Genomic DNA, 17,782 nt, shown 5'->3' with positions numbered 1-17,782 from the left:
CGGTCTTTGAGTAGGTCCGTGGGTCACTGGGAGCCTGAAACTGAATCTTTGTGAAGAAAAAACATGAGCAGACAAAGGACAATACTAGAGGTTTATAGGAAACTTATCTACTTGAATCACACAAGAACATAGATAGCCTTAGTTGGATTGTTGAGAAGGTTTATGGATACTCCTTGAAAATCTTACCGCAACCAAGGTATGGTATGTTAGCATATTTGAAAGGATCTGGAGGCCACCTAATTTTTTTTAGAAGGAAAAGGTCCACCAACATGGAGATATATATAGATGTATATTTTGGATGTTGTGTAGTAGATATATGATCGACAACCATCTACTATGCATTTGTAGGTGGAAATGTAGATATGCTGAGGAGTAAGAAACAACCAGCAATTGCATTATGGAGCGTTGAGGCTGAGTAAAGAGCTTTAGTCAAAGGTATGAATCAAACTCTATTGATAACAAATATCATTTCAAAGCTTGGAATAGAAGCAAGCATATTGAGCTCAATATACATTGGATTAGGGACAAAGTTCACCTAGGATAGGTTCAGATCAAGGGTATTAAGTCAGCTAATCAAGCTGCCAATGTTATTACCTGAGGACTAGATAGATCTCTCTTTGAGATAATGCTGAGAAAGCTAGGAACAATGTCCTTACCCGAGGACTAGGGACAAAGTTCATCAAGGGTATTAATTCAGCTAATCATAAGCATCTATTTACCAGCTTGAGGGGGTCTAAAGAAATGATTCCCTCTCCTTTTCTTTAGTTTATATTTAATCTCCTTTATCTTTTGTATCTTTGATTCCCTTTCCTTAATTTTTATACCTTAATGAACCCAGTGATATCTGGACTGACTTGTAACCCTCGAAGTATGGAAAGACAATCTAACTAATGTAGTTTTTCATGTCTTTATTTCAAGTTTTCTCCCCAAGCATTAGCAGCAACAGTGATTGCTTCCGGCTAGAGTTTAACATATGGCACTGATTCCAAGATATATTACAAAGGGAATATTAATAAAGTTGCACGAATATGCATGCATTGGTGTATTTCATTTTCAATCATGTGCAACTTGTAATCTTACATTATGGTTAAGATACCTAAATCACCAATCTCAGGAAATGGAGAATGTGCAAAGGGCTGATTTGGAACTAATACATACTAGTGTATAAAATCCAATTCCTGTTCAGGCAAGGGATGGATATAAAGTAGTGGTGGAGGAAATTCCAAGTTTAAATACAATTTATACTGAATTGTATGAGGTCTTAGTTTTAGAACATTTTCAACTACATACATAGGACAACTGGAATACATAGGACCGACAGACTTGATCAAAATGTTGGAAATATTACTATGGGTGAATTCAAGACAGTACGTCTTAAGGATTATGATTCTCTTACTTGCAATGAGGTGGTTCAAGATTCTAATTCTAAAAAATGGTGAGTAGGAAAGGATTCTTAAGTTATGTAGATGCACCAAACCAAGTTTGTTACCTGTTTTACCCCTCTATGGTATAGTATATCATTTGCAATAAGACATCTAGGAATAATATCTGTGAAGACAGACAAGCTGACTCATATAAAGCAAGGGATGCTTGTGAAAGGTTTGTTTAGTGACAAGGAGTTGAATATGAGAACTTATTCTCACCAGTTTCTATGATTAAGTAATTGGAAAAAATCGTATGAATTTCATAAGTATTATGCTCCTTGATATCATCAAAAAAATTTAAATATCTTTCAGATATGGAGCCATATACATCAACTTGTGTGGACCCTAACCTATCCTCAGCATATTCTCCATTTTTAAGATTAGAGTCATGGAACTTTACCCATAATGTATGACTAACAAGTTTCATATGATTCAAAATCAATTGCACTGACTATGTATCTGATGCATCTTAAGTTATCTAGCTTTTCCAATATTCCATAAGCTCAAAAAGATGACTAACATATTTCTTGCTCTTTCTAGCATAAAAATCCATTTTAGATAATGGACAAAAAAATCTGATAGATTCATTCCCTTGACTATTTTTCAAATACTTCTGCTTAAGCAATTGATTTATCTCTCAAATACTTACAGCAACCGTTTTTCAAATTGCTCCAGAATATCTAAGTTTGCTAATTACAGATGCAATGTTCTTTTTCTATGCTATGAATTTAATAATATTATAAAGATACCGTAGCCTCCATGTGAAGCTTGAGGTTCGCCATCTCCATAATTATAATCACAACCTTTGTGATATTTACTTTCCTCAACTTCATACTAATTTTTAATCAAATTGAACCATCTTCATTTTTCAATGAGGTACTACACTCGACTCAAACATTGATTTTCCAGACCATAGTGAAAGTATTTGTTGTTGCATGTATTTTTTTGCAATGGATCTACTTAACATTGTTATTCAATTTTTTTTTTCTGATTGATATGGAGTGCCTTATTGGACATACCAACCAAGGGCCTCGACATTTTCATTCCAAAAGTTTTGACCCTTGACATTCTTGAACAATTTAAGTAGTTCAACTAGGTTTGCCAGAATCTTTTTTGATTTAAGAATAATGGTGAATTATATATAGGCTTCATGAAAGAATTGAATAACAAGGTCAATGCCACTTCAAAGGGAGAACCATTCTCCAAAGAGATCCCACTTTCTAGTCCATTCAATCATATGTAGAAGATCATATGCAGAATATATACCGGCCATGTAAGCCTTTAATAGACTTTTAAGATTCTACATTTATGTGTCATATTATACTCGCCAAAGGACTCTACCAAATAGTCATTTATGGCCTAAGGTTCTACATCTTTGCACTAATCCAAAATCATATGGCTCATTTAGGATGTGTAACATTGAGCCATATTAGGGTGAAATATTTGCTCATAACTCTTAACTCATATCCCTTCAATGACATATAATGTTGGCTCAACAAGAGCATCATTCACAAGGATCTAAGTTAACTGATTTTACTGTCATTATGGACGACCTTGAACCTTTAGTGTATTAGATAAGGACTCATTGTAACATAAAAGGATCATTATTGGTGTATTCTTTTTTTTGGAAACATTTTTTCAAGTCAAAGTGTTCTCCTTATTACAGAGTGCTCTAATGCTTGTGAACTCAAGCAAAACTCCCTTGTGGATTCAAGGGTGAAGAGGCTAGTTTTGTGGATTTGGACTTTGTTGCTTCAAGTAGAGCAAGGCTTGTGGATTCAGGTCATGCTTCTACACCATTCTTCTGCTTAGGGTGTGTTAGGATCTTCCACCCTCTCTTTATGTGAGAGGACACACAATTTGACAATAATAATGTAATAAAGTCTCTAGAAAAACCTATGAAAATGTCACAAAAGTGTTTTTAATTATTTATCAATCCATGTGAAAACTAAGATGATAGATTGGGATTTAAAATGTGATTGTGCCCTGAGTCAAGGTCTGTTTTATAGAACATACATATCATCATGGTAAATTCTGACAGGTATATGTCCATGAAATATTTGATTAAAATTCATGTACCTCTTGAGAAATGTGATAAAGCTTAGCATCTAATATTCTAGCTAATAGACACAAATTTCGGGTTTTAATTTGCCATTGGTGTTTTTGAGTTTACTCATTGAACAAATTTACATGTTTTTACTTAATTAAATCTAGCTATTGAGGAGTACAAATCGTCTCCATAAGCAAGATAATGAATGATTTAATATTCTTTAAATATGAATGAGATGCGATAAAATACGTATAAATACGTGATAGGGAGACAAGAAAGTGTAAGATGAGAGGTTGAAAGTTATTAATTAAATTAAGATGATTATAATAAGTAGATATTAGATAGTGAGAATGAGGATATTGGAAGATCCACTGAGAATGCTAAGGGGGTAACAACAATGGGATAAGAGTGCAAAATAGATAGAACGATGTGACAAAAGAGTGACTTGTGTACGGGGGATGACAAAGAGAGGCATGATACATGATTAAAATATGCAAATTTGTGAAAGTATGGCAAAATGGAATGAGGAAAAGGATATAAGCTAATGATGATGCTAAAAAGAACAAATGTAATTAGAGGGTGCTTACCATAAATCCTTACGTGCTGCCTGGATCACATTCAGCTTCCTCTCTTTTTTGTTGCCTCTTCTCCCATGCCCAAGACACCAAGAACGAGCTTGATGGACCTCATAAACTCACTTTCAATAAGAACAAAAATGTAGAAAGCAATTTTAAGGATGGATTTAACAAAGATTCATGCCTCAGTTCATAGAACCAAGGGCATGGATGGAGAGAGGGTATAAAGAAGAAGCTACCCTCAAAATTTCTGCTCAGTCTAACTTTTGGTTTGTCAGATATCAAGCTTTAAAGTTGGAGAAACCCTAGTCATCCATTTTTCTCTCTCCTCATCATCAACACTGTTACTTCCTCATTTGTCATTCACTGTTGAAATCATAAATGTTTATATGTTTAATCATTGGCTCCAATCCCTTGTCTTCTGGGAATGCTAACTCCGAGAGTGACATGTGCCCCCAAAATAAGAAAGGCAAAAATACATTTTTATTACTTAATCATTGTGTAACACGGTGGCAAATCATCACATGCCACATCAACACACCTTCTCTCTTATTTTTTATTTTGCTAAATTAAATGACACAATGATGCATGATGTTCATGTCAGGAAATATAAGAAATGCTCAATGAGTGCATGATGTGGGGATGTCGTTCCGTGAGCCACATCAACAACATTCACTTTTTAACCAATTGTGGTCTACCATGTGAGTGCTACATGTACCACCGCAACTTCTGAATTTTCAGGCTTTAAATAATTTTGGATTTTTAAAAAATATTGGCATTATCAATAAAATTTTATCGACTTTATCAATTTAATAGAAACAACTTAGGCACATCAATTTTGGTGCCATTAATAATGGTTGAAATTTTAAATCCCTACTGTATTCAAGTTTTATTACATAAAATAAGCATAGATATTTGAAAAAAATTATAAAGTTTATTTCAAAAAATAAAATCTAAGAATTCAAGTTCTTTTCGCCATTAGGGTGCAAAAAACCTTAATATATATTAAAATTTATTCTTTTCCAAAAAGTGGATAATTTTTGCTTTCATGTGGAAGAAGATTTGGTGTTCTTTTTAACTTCATTTAAATTTTAATACATTTATACATTCTCTCCATTTTCCTTGGGATATTAAATTTTTTGGAGAAGTGAGTTTTGTAGGTGATTTAGTTTTATAGTAAATATTTTTATTCTATCATCATGGTTAAATAGGGATTTGCTAGGGTCCATATTAATATATATGATTCAGTATTAATTATTTGAAGTGTTTTCTTGATTTTCTGAAGTTTATTATTGCCAAAAAGTTGCTTGGTCTGGGTAATAGATGTGATTCAATATTGAAGGTAGTATATATAGTAGACATATAATTCTTTCTTCAACATCTTAATAAAAAACCCACCTTCAACATCTTAATATAAATGATGTTTATATCCCTCTGTTGATCCCATTTTTAATACCATATCGTTCCTTATAATCAATCTCTTCAAACTCTTGGAGCTCTTTATATCACAATAAAATCAGAATCTTGTTGATTCTGTTGTCTTTCTGTTCCTCAACTTTTTTGGATTGTTCACTAAAACATAAATTATAAAACAGGAAATCTGAATTTCTTGAAGTTATTTATTTTCTGAACCCTCTTGATCCTTTTACCTCCCCCATTTTACCAATGTAATCGTATAATCCCCAATCCCCTCCGTTCATTTTCCCTCTAAAACTATATCAAGAAAGCAATACACAATTCCCTGAGGTTCGAACGCCAACTTGTCTATTCCAAGAATATAATAATTAAGAAAAAAACTACAAATTATTTAATAACCAAGGAGATAATTGGGCATACTAATAATATCATAAATGGCCCTACAAAAGGGTTGGGCACGACATCACCACCACTTGGGGCTGCAATGATGTGCTCCTGGACGACATGGGCGGCAGATCTGGGCACTAAGCCTGATATACTAATCTATCTTAAATTGACATACTAGTTATAGCATTACTTGACATACACAAATAGTTACAGTGCTTGGACTTGGACAGGATGGTTATTTCGTCTGCAGACGAAAACACCATCCTGTCTGGGAGTCCGAAAAATGAAGGGGCATAGAATCGTTTGCCAGTCTTGGGACATTATGATTTTTTCGTCCATGGACAAAATAACCATCTCGTCTGGGGCCTTGGACAGGGGACATGATGGTTTCAGCATCCCGTGGGAGTCACATAGGAGTCTAAGAGCTCGTAAAATTCTGAGTAGACATAGTCGTTTTGTTCTGTTAGTTTAAAATGAACAAAAAATTTGCACAAAAGAACCGCACAAGGCCTTGTTCTTTGTTCTGTTTTTTTTTTCCAAAAAAGAACAAAATTGGCACATTCGCACAAATTCACACATTCGCACAAAACTAGAACAAAATTTGCACCAAGCGAATGAAAGAACCGCACACAGGTCTGTGCGATGTTCTGTTCGAATTTGTTTTTGTTCTGTTTTGAAAACCGAACGGAACGAAATATTCAAAAAAATTCACACAAAAAAAACAGAACGACCATGTCTAATTCTGAGTGCCCTAATGTTTGATACACAGTCGGCATATGCTCTGGTTCGTCCCCGACAAGAATGTTTAGGACAGGATGAGAATGTCTTGGATGGGACGGTTTTTGGACGAGACGGGACAAATTCTGGACGGAATGATTCGGGAGAACCTCTAAAAATGGGATGATCTTTGTTGCATCCTTCGACCCCGTCCTGGACAATGGTGCACTATAGAAATAGTAAAAAAAAATTGTAATATACATGGTAAACATATCTTAGTCCCATGTCATCCTGGGTTTGTTAGGGGGGAACTTCCAAATCTTAAAATTAAAAAACAAAGCGAAAAAATAGGATCCCAGATTTAGGGTACGGCATCCGTCATCAGTCACGTCACACATCATGATGACGGCAACACGACGGATGACACGACGGTGACGGTGATGGTGATGGATGACGAACTGGGTGTGATGGTGACGTGACATTGACGGAGGGCCTCGGACAAGTGACGTGACGGGACGGCCTTCACGGATGGCGGCAGCGACTGATATTAAAAAATGACAAAAAAAGCTTTAAAATCATTAGATTTAAGCTTTTTGACGGCTGAGATTTCGCCACGTGGCGTTGCTAACTAGATTTCTTGGCATTCTGCAGAAAAGCCCCTACATTAATTTGCCCGCGCAAGAGGATGCCATCCAAAGATACGTGATGGGGATGCAGCAAACCAATGAAGGATTTTTTCGAAATCTTAAGACGTGACGTGACACCGTCCGTCACGGATCGTCATCCGTTCCGAGACGTCCGGGGCGTTACGTCCCGGACGTGCCGTTCCCTACCCAGATTAGAAAAAAAAACGATTGATCGGACGGTCAGGAATGGCCGTGGTGGGAAGGAATGCGCCGGGATCTCAGCGTGGAGCCGTTCAGGCCACAAAACCCTCGCCATTGACACAAATTTCTGTTCTTGCCTTCCCAGAGAGGCATGTCGGGTCGCCGCCACCCGTGAGCGGCGGCGCCACCACCATGAGACCAGCGCCGCTCGCTTCTCCCCGTCGTCCTGGTCGCAGATCCGCCTTCCGCCATGAAATCTCTCCGGCGAGGTCTTCTAACCCTCTTCCCCCCTCGTTCCATGGCGTCGACGGCGACTTCTACAGCCCAGGATGACCCCGGCCTTCGCCGGAGCCTCGCGCAGCTCCTCTCCCATCCCAGGCTTGATCGCGCTCTATCAAGGCAAACCCTTGCGAAGCTCTCCGCTGATGATTTCCATCGTCTCCTCAAAGAGATGGACGAACGCGTCATGAATCCCAGAGCGGCCCTAGGGTTTTTCTCCTTCGCCTCGGATCGCTGCGGATTTCAGTTCACCGTCTCCTCCTATTGCTTCCTCGTCAACGCGCTCCTGCGAGCGAATCTCGTCGCCCCCGCCAGATTGCTCCTGATTCGCTTGATCGATGGAGGCAGATTCGTGGAAATTGTTGATTACTTCGCTAATTTACCCCGGGAGAAGAAGGATTTTTCGTCGATCTTCGGCCCCGCCGATCTTCTTGTCCACGTTTGCTGCACCCAATTCAAATCGGACGGATTTCAGCTCGCGTTTGACGCGTTCATGGCGATGATCGATCGCGGTGTTTGCCCTTCCCTCAAGACCTGCAACTATCTCCTTGCCTCCTTGGCGAAGATGGTGGGTGGCCATGAAAATACCTGTTCAGTGTTTGAGGTCATGAAGAAGTACGTCTCGCCTGATGTCTACTCTTACACTCCATTGATAGCTGCTCTGTGCAAGGGAGGAAAGATCGAAGAAGCTCTTCGGGTATTCTCAGAGATGGAGAACTCTGGAATTCCCCCAAATGTAGTCACTTACAACGTGCTCATCGATGGGCTCTGCAGGAACAAGAGGATGACTGAAGCTTTCGAATATAAAGAGAAGATGGTGAGCAGTGGGATCAGCCCAACTCTGATCACTTTTAGTATTCTCATCAACGGACTTGCCAAGATGGAGAAGTTCCAAGAGGCCCATCTCCTGCTTGATGAAATGCTTGAGAGGGGGATCTCGCCTAACGAGTACGTTTACAACAGTTTGATTGATGGGTATTGTAGAATTGGAATGTTGAATAAGGCGATGAACTTGAGAGATGGGATGGAGTCCAAGGGGATGAATCCCACGCCAGTGACTTACAACTCATTGTTAAAAGGGCTTTGCAGAGCAGAGGAGATGGAGAAGGCAGAGAGTCTCTTGGATGAAATGCTGGCTCTTGGGATGCAGATTAATGTTGGGCCGTTCAATTCGGTGATCTCTTGGCTGTTGACGGTGAGGATGAAGTTTGAATCTGCTCTCAGGCTGACGAGAGAGATGGGATTGAGGGGTTTGAGACCCACCGATGCGATTTTGGCAAGGCTGGTTGTTGGGTTATGTCGAAATGGGGATTCAGAGAAAGCTTGTGATGTTTGGTGGATGTCATTGGAGAAATGGCAAGATTCGAAATTGGTGGTTTTTAATGCTTTAACCTACGGTTTATGTGATTCTGGCGGAACAATCAAAGCGGTAGACCTGTTAGATGCTGTTCTTGAGAAAGATATAATGGTGGATTGGGTATCTTATGTCATGATGATATCAGCATGTACTAATGAAGGGAAGATGGATGTAGCTTCCAAGCTCAGGGAGGAGATTAAAAATAGGGGAATCAAGCCTGATACCAGCACATTTAACTCTCAGTTGATGATTCTGTGCGGGGAAGGGAAAATGAAGGAGGCAGTTGCCCTCTGGAAGAAAGGTAAGGACGATGGATTAAAGCCCGATGTGATTTCTTATGGTGCAATGATAGATGGGTATGGCAAGTCGAAGGAGATAGACATGGCAGAGGTCTTTTTCAAGGAGATGGTAGCTGAAGGGATTGAAGCTAATATAGTCATTTACAACTGTTTAATAGGGGGTTACTGCAGAGTTGGTGATGTCTCCAATGCTTCTAAGTTGGTTTCTGGGATGAGAGAAAAGGGCATTTCTCCCACTCATGTGACTTATTCGTATCTGATGCAAGGTTTTTGCAATATTGGCCAAGTAGAAGAGGCTGCCAGTCTACTCTATGTGATGAAGGAAGACGGATTGATGCCAAATGTAGTAAGTTATACGATCCTGATCGGCGGATATTGTAAAGCAGGCCAAATGGAAGAAGCGATTAAAATCTTCGAGGATATGCGGAAATGTGGTTTGCTCCCCACCAAAGTTACCTACACGGTCTTGATTGATGGGTATTGTAAAGTAGGTGATGTCAGGAAAGCCCTGAATGTTCTTCAAGAAATGATAAGCACAGGTGTTTCACCGGATATTATCACTTTTAATGCTCTGATTGCCGGATTTTGCAAAGATGGGAAAATGGGTCAGGCTTTTCGCATCTGCGATCGGATAACGCAGCAGGGTATTGTTTTGGATGAAATCACGTATACTACGCTGGTTGACGGGTTTGTCAGTGCCGGATGCTCGCAGGAAACCATCTCTGTCTTTGAAAATATGGTCAAGAAAGATATGACGGGCGGATAATTAGGGTTTGGCAAGATGGAAGTTTTCTCTGACAAAATTTGGAATCTGATTGTACGAATGTTCAGAGATCTAGATCAAGCATCAGTTCTCTGGTCTAGGATCATTTCCCGGATAATAACATCTCTTTAATTTTCTGCTACGCTGGTATTGCAGGGGATCAATCTGGTAAATTATTATATTTTTAAATTTTGCCATTCTTCCACCATAGTTTATCACTGTCATCTTCCCTCACCGTAATCTTTACTTGATTTGTTTCTGCTGATCAGGCGAAAAAGCCAGTCAGGGATCCCCGTCAGGTTTCTATGCAGTTCAACAACGAAAGCTTCTCCATACGTAAGAGAATATATTTCATTACTGAAATTTGTGCCTTCATAGTTTCAATAATGGTCACAAGAAACATGAATGAACATGGCTAAAATTTATGTATTTCTTTCTATAGTCTCCAGGAATCCATTCAAAGCGAGAAAGAAGAGAGCTGCAACTAATAATTAATCAGCTTCCCTCTCCTTACTAAGATGAGGTAAAATTTCTTTTTTTTTCTCCCTTTATTTTCATATTATTCGGTGCATCAAGAGCAAAATATTTCAAATGACTCGTTAAAGAGGGTACTTCTTAACACTTGAAATCGATGTTTCTATTCTTTCAACAAGAGCAATTTTTAAAATAAAACCTTTAAAAGGGGGCGCTTACGTACAGGGAGGGAGCTCATCCGTGCAACGTTCCTCTCAGTTTGTTGGCAACGTAAAGGAGATGGCTGATGTTGGGGGGAGGGTAATTTTGCAATAGCTTCAAATTCGACGTGAAGTCACCTGCCAGGATCCGCCGCCGCAGGAGGATCAGCATTGCACAGCAGACTCTTAGCAGGGTCTCCTGTGAAAAATCCCATTTATCATCCTGGGGTTTGTACAAAATTGATGAAAGAAGCAAGGGTTTGTACAAAAATTTACCAACCTGGGGCCCCTCTGGATCACTCAGAAGTGTGTCCCATATGTGAAGGCAATCAGGAAAGTTGAATTCTTGGGTCAACAGCAGCGTTATCCATCTGAACGCGTAGAACTGAGGGTTCACCTGGGCAATTGTTGTGCTCGAATATTTGAGAAATAATATATTTTTTACGATGAATACTTATCTAGAATTTCCGTGTTAATGGTTTACTTTCGTGGTGACTTCTAGATGGCGCCAAAGCTCTTCGTCGTGTTTTTTCAGGAGCTGGGACAGTTTTGTAATTGTTGATCGGATGCCCACGACACTGTTGTCAAGCTGCTGGCAGAAGTTATCTCTGAACCCGCTCAGAACCTCCACAAAGCAGAAGAAGGTGTCTGCCTCTGCTGCTGCCTGACAATTAGAAATGAAAAAATAATCAATTTATTTCTTCATCCACTAAATTCAATAAAACATTATAGTAATCAGCAAGAATTTGGACCCATGAATTTAGCGTTTAGAGAATTTTGAAGCTCCAATAGGTACATCTTTTTCAGGAAAAAAATATACTGAATTCTGATGAGTTTTACAAACCACAAGTATTTAATCCCAAAATAAATTTCTATTGGCATTTTCTCTGGATAATGGAAATTAATCATGCGAGAATGTAAATTAAACTTTCAATGCAAAGTGATAATTGAATACCTCAGATATGAAATAGCCTAGGTCAAATGCGGAGCTCCTAATTTTACAACTAAATCGATACAAAAAACAAACGATAATCAACATCTCAGACAGGAATTCAACTAAAGCAAGTAGCAAATACCCAATACTCGACGAAAGGGACTCTATCTAAACTTTGAAAAATGAAGGACATCACAAAATCACCCGAAATTTAAACAGATTTCACAAGGGACTCCTTGACTTACTGCATTATCCTTGTCCGGATCATTCCTGAACACGTAGAACAGAGGAGCCAAAATCTCATTCATTCCTTGAACGTATCGAATGCCAGGGTTTAGTTTAGCAAAGATGATGAGGATTCGCCTGAGAGACTCCTAGAATTGAAGAGTACAAGTAGTTAGCACTAGAGCTAAAATAAGTAACAACCTCATGAGGGGAAATTTTCATGAAAAAATGTTATATAATTACTTGATTTGACTTTGCAAAAGACGAGTCGCCACAGAAGAAATTCATATCTGGATGCGTGCGTCTGACGTCCCGATCAATTTGCTCAATGATCTCCGAATCCTTTGAGTGAGAAGCGATGCTATTAATTTTTTTTTGAAAGAAAAAGGAGATAATATTCTACCCGTTTGAAAAGAAATAAGATATTGAAAATGAAACAATGAAATTCCTCGTTATCACGCTTAGAATTGCAGAAGATAAAACTATTTTTTTCCAAATAATACTATTGAAACGATGATAAATAAGTCGATTCTATGAGATCGCCAGGATTTGAGTTTTCTACTTCCTTTTGCGAGAGCTAATTAAAAATTTTTTTTGAACAATGCTAATTTTTTTTGAAAAATTACCTGGAAAAACTGATTCCAAACACTAGTCTTCCCGACGCTCAGAGGATGTTCTCCCTGAACGATTTCAGATCTTCTAAGCAAGCCTTTTCCGTCGCCTTTCAATTGCTCGGCCTTGACGCCTGCAGACTCATCCATCCTCCATGTAATTTCTGACTGACTAACAGTAAAAGAGTTTTTAGAATTTGCAATAGCATGTAAGCGAGAAGCAACATGAATTAACAATAAACAGATTTATAGATGGATAACAAGGAAAATGGATTAAGTTGGAATCGGATAGATAACTGACAGGATTGACTAGAAACTCGTCTCTGAAAGCCTTGTATTGGGACCTCTTCCTGGCCATTTCAGATGCCCACAGGCTTCGGTCACTGGGCAAGTAACCCAGAAGAAGCTGCATGCATGAACTCAAGACTTAGATTCAACAGAACAGCCTAATTTGTTGGAATGATTGAAAATTTGAGCCCTGATTTCAATCCCTGAGAATTAAACCTAAATATGAATCAAAAAATTATTATAAACCGTTCTTCAGATAGCAATTACAACTGGAACGACAGTGCTAACGATTTTCTGATGAAACCGGAGGATTATACCTTCCAAACAGTGGAACGGATTCCAGCACCATCCGGAATCCCCTGCGTCGCCAATCTACGGAGCTCCAAGATATTCACGACCTTCTTGGAAAGCTATTATGAACATTCTACCCTCAGAACCAGATAAAAAAACCGCCTTTTCAAAGAAGAAATGATCGGAAAGAAACGCAATAACTATGTACCACCTCCGCCAAGAGCTGCGACTGCCGAGTAACGTCCTCCAGAGAAAAACGCGAAGAATTTTGTTCATATCCCTCCTCCTTAATCTCTACCCGCGGAGCAGGCGGCGGCGGGGGCAGCGGCGGCGTGGGCGGCGGCGCCGCCGCTGGGCGGACGATCTCTTCCGGATTGGCTAAGTATCTGCCGGAATGCTGATCACCGGCGGTGCTTTTCGAAGAAGGATTCGACCACAACGAGCTGTTCAACCAATCTGGCACTCCTTTCTTCTTCATCGTAACGAGCAATTCCACTCAATCTCAGATACTCATTCACGATCAAAATCTAGAAATGGCGAACAATTCCTCGTCTTCTACCTTCCGCTCTGCCGATCCGCCGCTACAATCCCCTCTTCTCCCTCGGCGATTGCCGGGGAGATCGGAGAACTCGAGTTTAGCGCAACGCATACTGTTTAATAATTTTCATGTACAGTTGGTTTTATTTGCGATACCTTAAGATCGAAGTGTATTCCGGTGGGTCAATCCCAGCCGTCCATCCAACGGGTTGAAGCTGAAGCGTCCCTTTACCCCGTACCCGATTCGTTAATCTGAACCGTCCATTTGACAGGTTGACGTCGACGGTCGGATTACGGTCGACGTGTCTTTGTACCCGGATATGACCCGTTAATGTATCCGAAGATAGACTGCAGTATGGGTGAATCTCAACCGTCCTTATTAGTGGTTAATGTTGACGGTCGGATTAGGTTCCACGTGTCTTTGGACCCGGGTAGACCCGGTAATGTATCCTAAGATAGACTCTGCAGTATAGTTCAATCTTGAGTTGTGATAGGGGAGGAAGAAGGCTGCAAAGTCAGCTGTAGAAGAATGCGGGCTGATGTTACTATGAATACATGTAATACTTCAATAGTAAAGTTTAATTTTACCTCCATAGTTGTAGAAGGAGAAAATCTTTGAAGATTTTTTAATGTCCATTGAGAGAAAGAGAAGGGAGGGGGAAGATTCTATCGTATCTGTTTTATTAATAACTATATTGCTTCAGATGAGAGCAAATGTGGGCTAGTGTTTGTGGATAAGAACTAATGATGAGGAAGGCCTCTCCTGAGTCGAGTTTTCAGAAATCACAGAAAGCTGATGAAGAATCCACTTCATCTTCATATTTTTAATAAAGTTGGATAGGTGACACCATAAATAGAAGCAGAAATAATGAGTCATATCAATGGCATGATAATTCTCATCGTGGATCTAGTGCGCTTCTTCTGTAGCCTTTTGGATAATGTTTGATAGTTTACATGCATCCTTTCATTCAGTATTGACTTGATAATCATACATCGCATACAAGGATAATCTTCTAGTTTCTAGAGAACATACCCTCATTTGTATTATGTTGCTACTCATATATTAAGGATTTTTTAGAAATTTTTCTCTTTCAAAATACATTTTCATCTTCTATATAGTTATTTAATATATTATTTCATGGAACTTTATAGGATTTATAATGTCTACTTACAGATGATACATTAAATATCTAAATATTTTTACAAACCCAATTTCATTGTCCTTGTCAACTTTTGAGACCTTTGAAAATAAGACGCTTGAGAACCCATTTGAGTTAGATGTGAGATATACAAGTAATGTGCTTTGAACGATGTTGATTGGGATTTGGGTGATCTTAATGATGCTCTTGACTGGAATTTGCATGTGTCGTCAGCCTGGTAATTTTTTCTTGCTTTTTTCCTCATATTTCTATTTCACTATTCACAGAATTATACCTATAACTTTTGATTCCACCAAACACAAGAAACCATTAGAGATTTATTGCTTGATTTGAAGAAAGCTGAGTGGGTTTAGTCAGATATTGTCCCTAATTATGAATAATATCATGTAACTTAAGGTACAAACAATAAGTTAATATGATTAATGATTGGTGAATACTTATTTTGATTTATTAGATGCTACAGTTGTGATTAGCTGGATGAGCTCATTGAAAGATGAGAATACACTTATCATAAAAATAATGTGTAGTGATATATAGCTCATTTTATTTGGTATATTTAATGTTAGCTAGTTTTCATATGTTGAATAAATTACCCTCATACCCACAAGATACACCAGTTTTTGTGAAGTTTAGTGATGGTGGGTGCCCTCCAATATTGGCTGGATACACAGTTTTTGGAGCTCGAGTGGACGCGAATAACCCAAGCTTCAAGTACCAAGCTTGACGACAGGTATCTAGAGTTTGTTTATTTTCTGCGCGTTGTCTTTATGAATTTTATGGAGGGCCCCCGTGTTTTAGGTGCCCCTACATCTTTTCCGTATTTTTGGTTTTGTTCGGGCCATTAGGGGAATGTCCTCATGATGTAACACGATGGACGCCCGGATCGAACAGCTCATATTACACACAGGGAGGGCAAAGGCAGTCATGTCATGTCATGGAGACGACTAGTGCGGATGCAATGCAAGTGATGATGCAACGATGAAATCAATGAAAAGTATAAATCTGGCGTCAACGGACACGAATGACTACCAGGCTATAGTAAATGTGACTTTGGAATGCTGCGGTTGGCGGCCGCCTCTGTAGTTGCTGTCGCAGCAAAGGCTGATGGCCGCGGTTGCGGCCGCGGCTGGTGGCCAAAAGGCTGCGTTGGCGGCGCGGTCGGTGACGGTGGCCGCACGCCGACCCAAGGGATGGCGCTTGGCAGCCTCATGAGGCACTAGGCAGCCGTTGGCAGCGGTTGACAGTCTTGGGAAGCAGCAGCCGGAGCCTCAACAAAAGCGTCGGCTGCGGCGATTTTCAGTGAAGAGGGCGGCGTTTTTTGGTGAACTCTAGGGTTTCTTTCACTCTCCTAACTTCGGAGGGGCATTTCATAAATATAGCAAAAACTCAATAAATCAATTAAAAATCAAGAAAAATCCTTATAAAGTCACATTTTCTTCAATCTTTTCTCCTCTTCTCTTCTTATGGGCGAACCCCACCTTTTATAGGGGCAAATATGGGCCTCCCCCTTAGAAATAAAGGGTAGAAGGCCCAATAAAGAGTAATTAGGCCCTCCTAATAGGAGAAAGAAACCCACTAGCATGCCCACACATGGGCTCACACACATGCAAACGTGTAGGTCCATAGAGCGGTCCAAACACATGTGATAAAATAGAAAACAGACCCATACGCGACCGGCATACAAGGCCTGTTGAACAAAGAAAAGATAAGGAAAGATAACGTCAAACCTTTGTAGCCCGTTGATGAGGTTGGGTACTCCGAAGGGTGGATCTCGCGTGTGAGCCCTCACTCGATGAACTGGTTCGACGGGGTCTTCGAAGCTGGATGGTCCCCCATCATCTAGTCACTTTGGATGTTTCCCCTAATTTTGCCCATTAGGGCAACCCCCCCTACCCTATATAAGGGAAGGTATGCATAAAGAGACTTTTGGAATTCCTTCTGAGAAATTGAAAGTGTTTTTCTTCTCTCTTGGGGTTCCTTGACTCTCCTCCTTCATGGAGATCTATCTTTCTAGTTTTCCAGAGTAGTTCGAGGACGACGATAACACCAGACGACCTGCCGCCGCCAAGTTCACCACTGCCAAAGTCGTTGTTCTCGTTGACAGAATAGTCGCTGCCGCTCATCGCTCGCCGCCATGCATCCTTGTTCGTCAGCAAACACTCACCATCTGACATCGTGACCACTGACATCTAACCACAGCCACTGATGCGCCCCTTCGTCTTCCTCCAATAGCCTGCGTCAGGACGCCACCACAATTTCTCGTGACCGCTAGCTTAGATACGCCAGCCGTGCATGCAACTCTGCCGCTCATGCATGCGCATGATCGTTGCCCACACTCGGTCTGCCAGCTCGTAGCATTCCGTCGCGCACGCATTGCTGCCACCCATGCACGCGCACGGCTGCCACCAATGCAAGGCCAGCACCATGCAACCGACCGCCGCGTCTATCAGTATGTCTCCCAACAGCCGTTGTCCACGCACTTGCCAGTGCAGCCGCCCCTACCACGATCGCCGCCTTTGACTGGGCCCTCCTCTCACAGCCGCCACTATTCACGGCCACTGTGCGTGCACCCGTTGGTCTGCGGCCCTTCGGTTACCGTGTGAGTTGAGTGTGCGCCCTATTGCTGCTTGTGGACATTCATTTCCCGCAAGAGGTTGTTCACAATTCTCCGTCATCGTCTACTCAACCAGCCTCTTAGATGATCTCCCGCAAGAGGTTGTCCTCGGTTTAGCTTGGGATCCTTTGACTTCCTCTTAGACAATCGGTCATGTCCAGCATGGCTTTAGAGCCCCGATCTGTAGGCCACATTGCTCTTCCCCTTTCTTTGTCCCGTATTATTACCTTCCTCAGTGCCGCCCTCGCTTGCTCCTTTGCTGGGAAATTGAGAATCATAGGTTTAGCCACCACATCGAGAGATATGAAATTTTGTTATCCATGTCAGATTTGTGTAACTCTTGGCGACGGTTGT

General features: G+C 40.4%; 2 protein-coding genes across 5 annotated transcripts; one reads left to right on the top strand and one right to left on the bottom strand.

Moving 5' to 3' along the window:
* The first annotated feature begins 7,511 nt into the window (after positions 1–7,511).
* LOC144706154 (uncharacterized) lies at positions 7,512–11,219 on the top strand. The gene is made up of 4 exons (XM_078579055.1): positions 7,512–10,262; positions 10,364–10,430; positions 10,537–10,617; positions 10,794–11,219. The coding sequence occupies exon 1, from the start codon at positions 7,647–7,649 to the stop codon at positions 10,095–10,097; it is 2,451 nt and encodes an 816-aa protein (XP_078435181.1). The 5' UTR covers positions 7,512–7,646; the 3' UTR covers positions 10,098–10,262; positions 10,364–10,430; positions 10,537–10,617; positions 10,794–11,219.
* Positions 10,687–13,768, bottom strand: LOC144706155 (Ypt/Rab-GAP domain of gyp1p superfamily protein). Of its 4 annotated transcripts, none has more exons than XM_078579059.1 (9): positions 13,326–13,768; positions 13,144–13,236; positions 12,840–12,944; positions 12,554–12,706; positions 12,171–12,269; positions 11,948–12,076; positions 11,253–11,432; positions 11,049–11,165; positions 10,687–10,967 (listed from the first exon to the last, which is right to left on the bottom strand). In XM_078579059.1, exons 1-9 carry the CDS (start codon positions 13,593–13,595, stop codon positions 10,803–10,805), a joined length of 1,311 nt encoding a protein of 436 aa, XP_078435185.1. In that variant the 5' UTR covers positions 13,596–13,768; the 3' UTR covers positions 10,687–10,802. The 4 variants fall into 4 exon arrangements, with proteins under 4 accessions (XP_078435185.1, XP_078435186.1, XP_078435182.1 ...); XM_078579060.1 differs by having other exon boundaries at positions 13,329–13,768; XM_078579056.1 differs by having other exon boundaries at positions 10,687–11,165.
* Between the last annotated feature and the right edge of the window lie 4,014 nt (positions 13,769–17,782).

This window comes from Wolffia australiana, chromosome 7, assembly GCF_029677425.1.
Source record: "Wolffia australiana isolate 7733 chromosome 7, ASM2967742v1".
NCBI lineage: Eukaryota > Viridiplantae > Streptophyta > Magnoliopsida > Alismatales > Araceae > Wolffia > Wolffia australiana.
This window is presented reverse-complemented; position numbering and strand designations above follow the sequence as displayed.

Excerpts from the sequence above, each read along its gene's own strand:
- LOC144706154 (XM_078579055.1), top strand. The coding sequence starts at position 7,647 with ATGAAATCTCTCCGGCGAGGTCTTCTAACCCTCTTCCCCCCTCGTTCC.
- LOC144706155 (XM_078579056.1), bottom strand. The coding sequence starts at position 13,595 with ATGAAGAAGAAAGGAGTGCCAGATTGGTTGAACAGCTCGTTGTGGTCG. Across the intron at positions 13,237-13,325 it reads CGCAGCTCTTGGCGGAGGTG|CTTTCCAAGAAGGTCGTGAA; the intron begins GTACATAGTTAT and ends TGTTCATAATAG. Across the intron at positions 11,166-11,252 it reads ATCTAGAAGTCACCACGAAA|GTGAACCCTCAGTTCTACGC; the intron begins GTAAACCATTAA and ends ACAATTGCCCAG.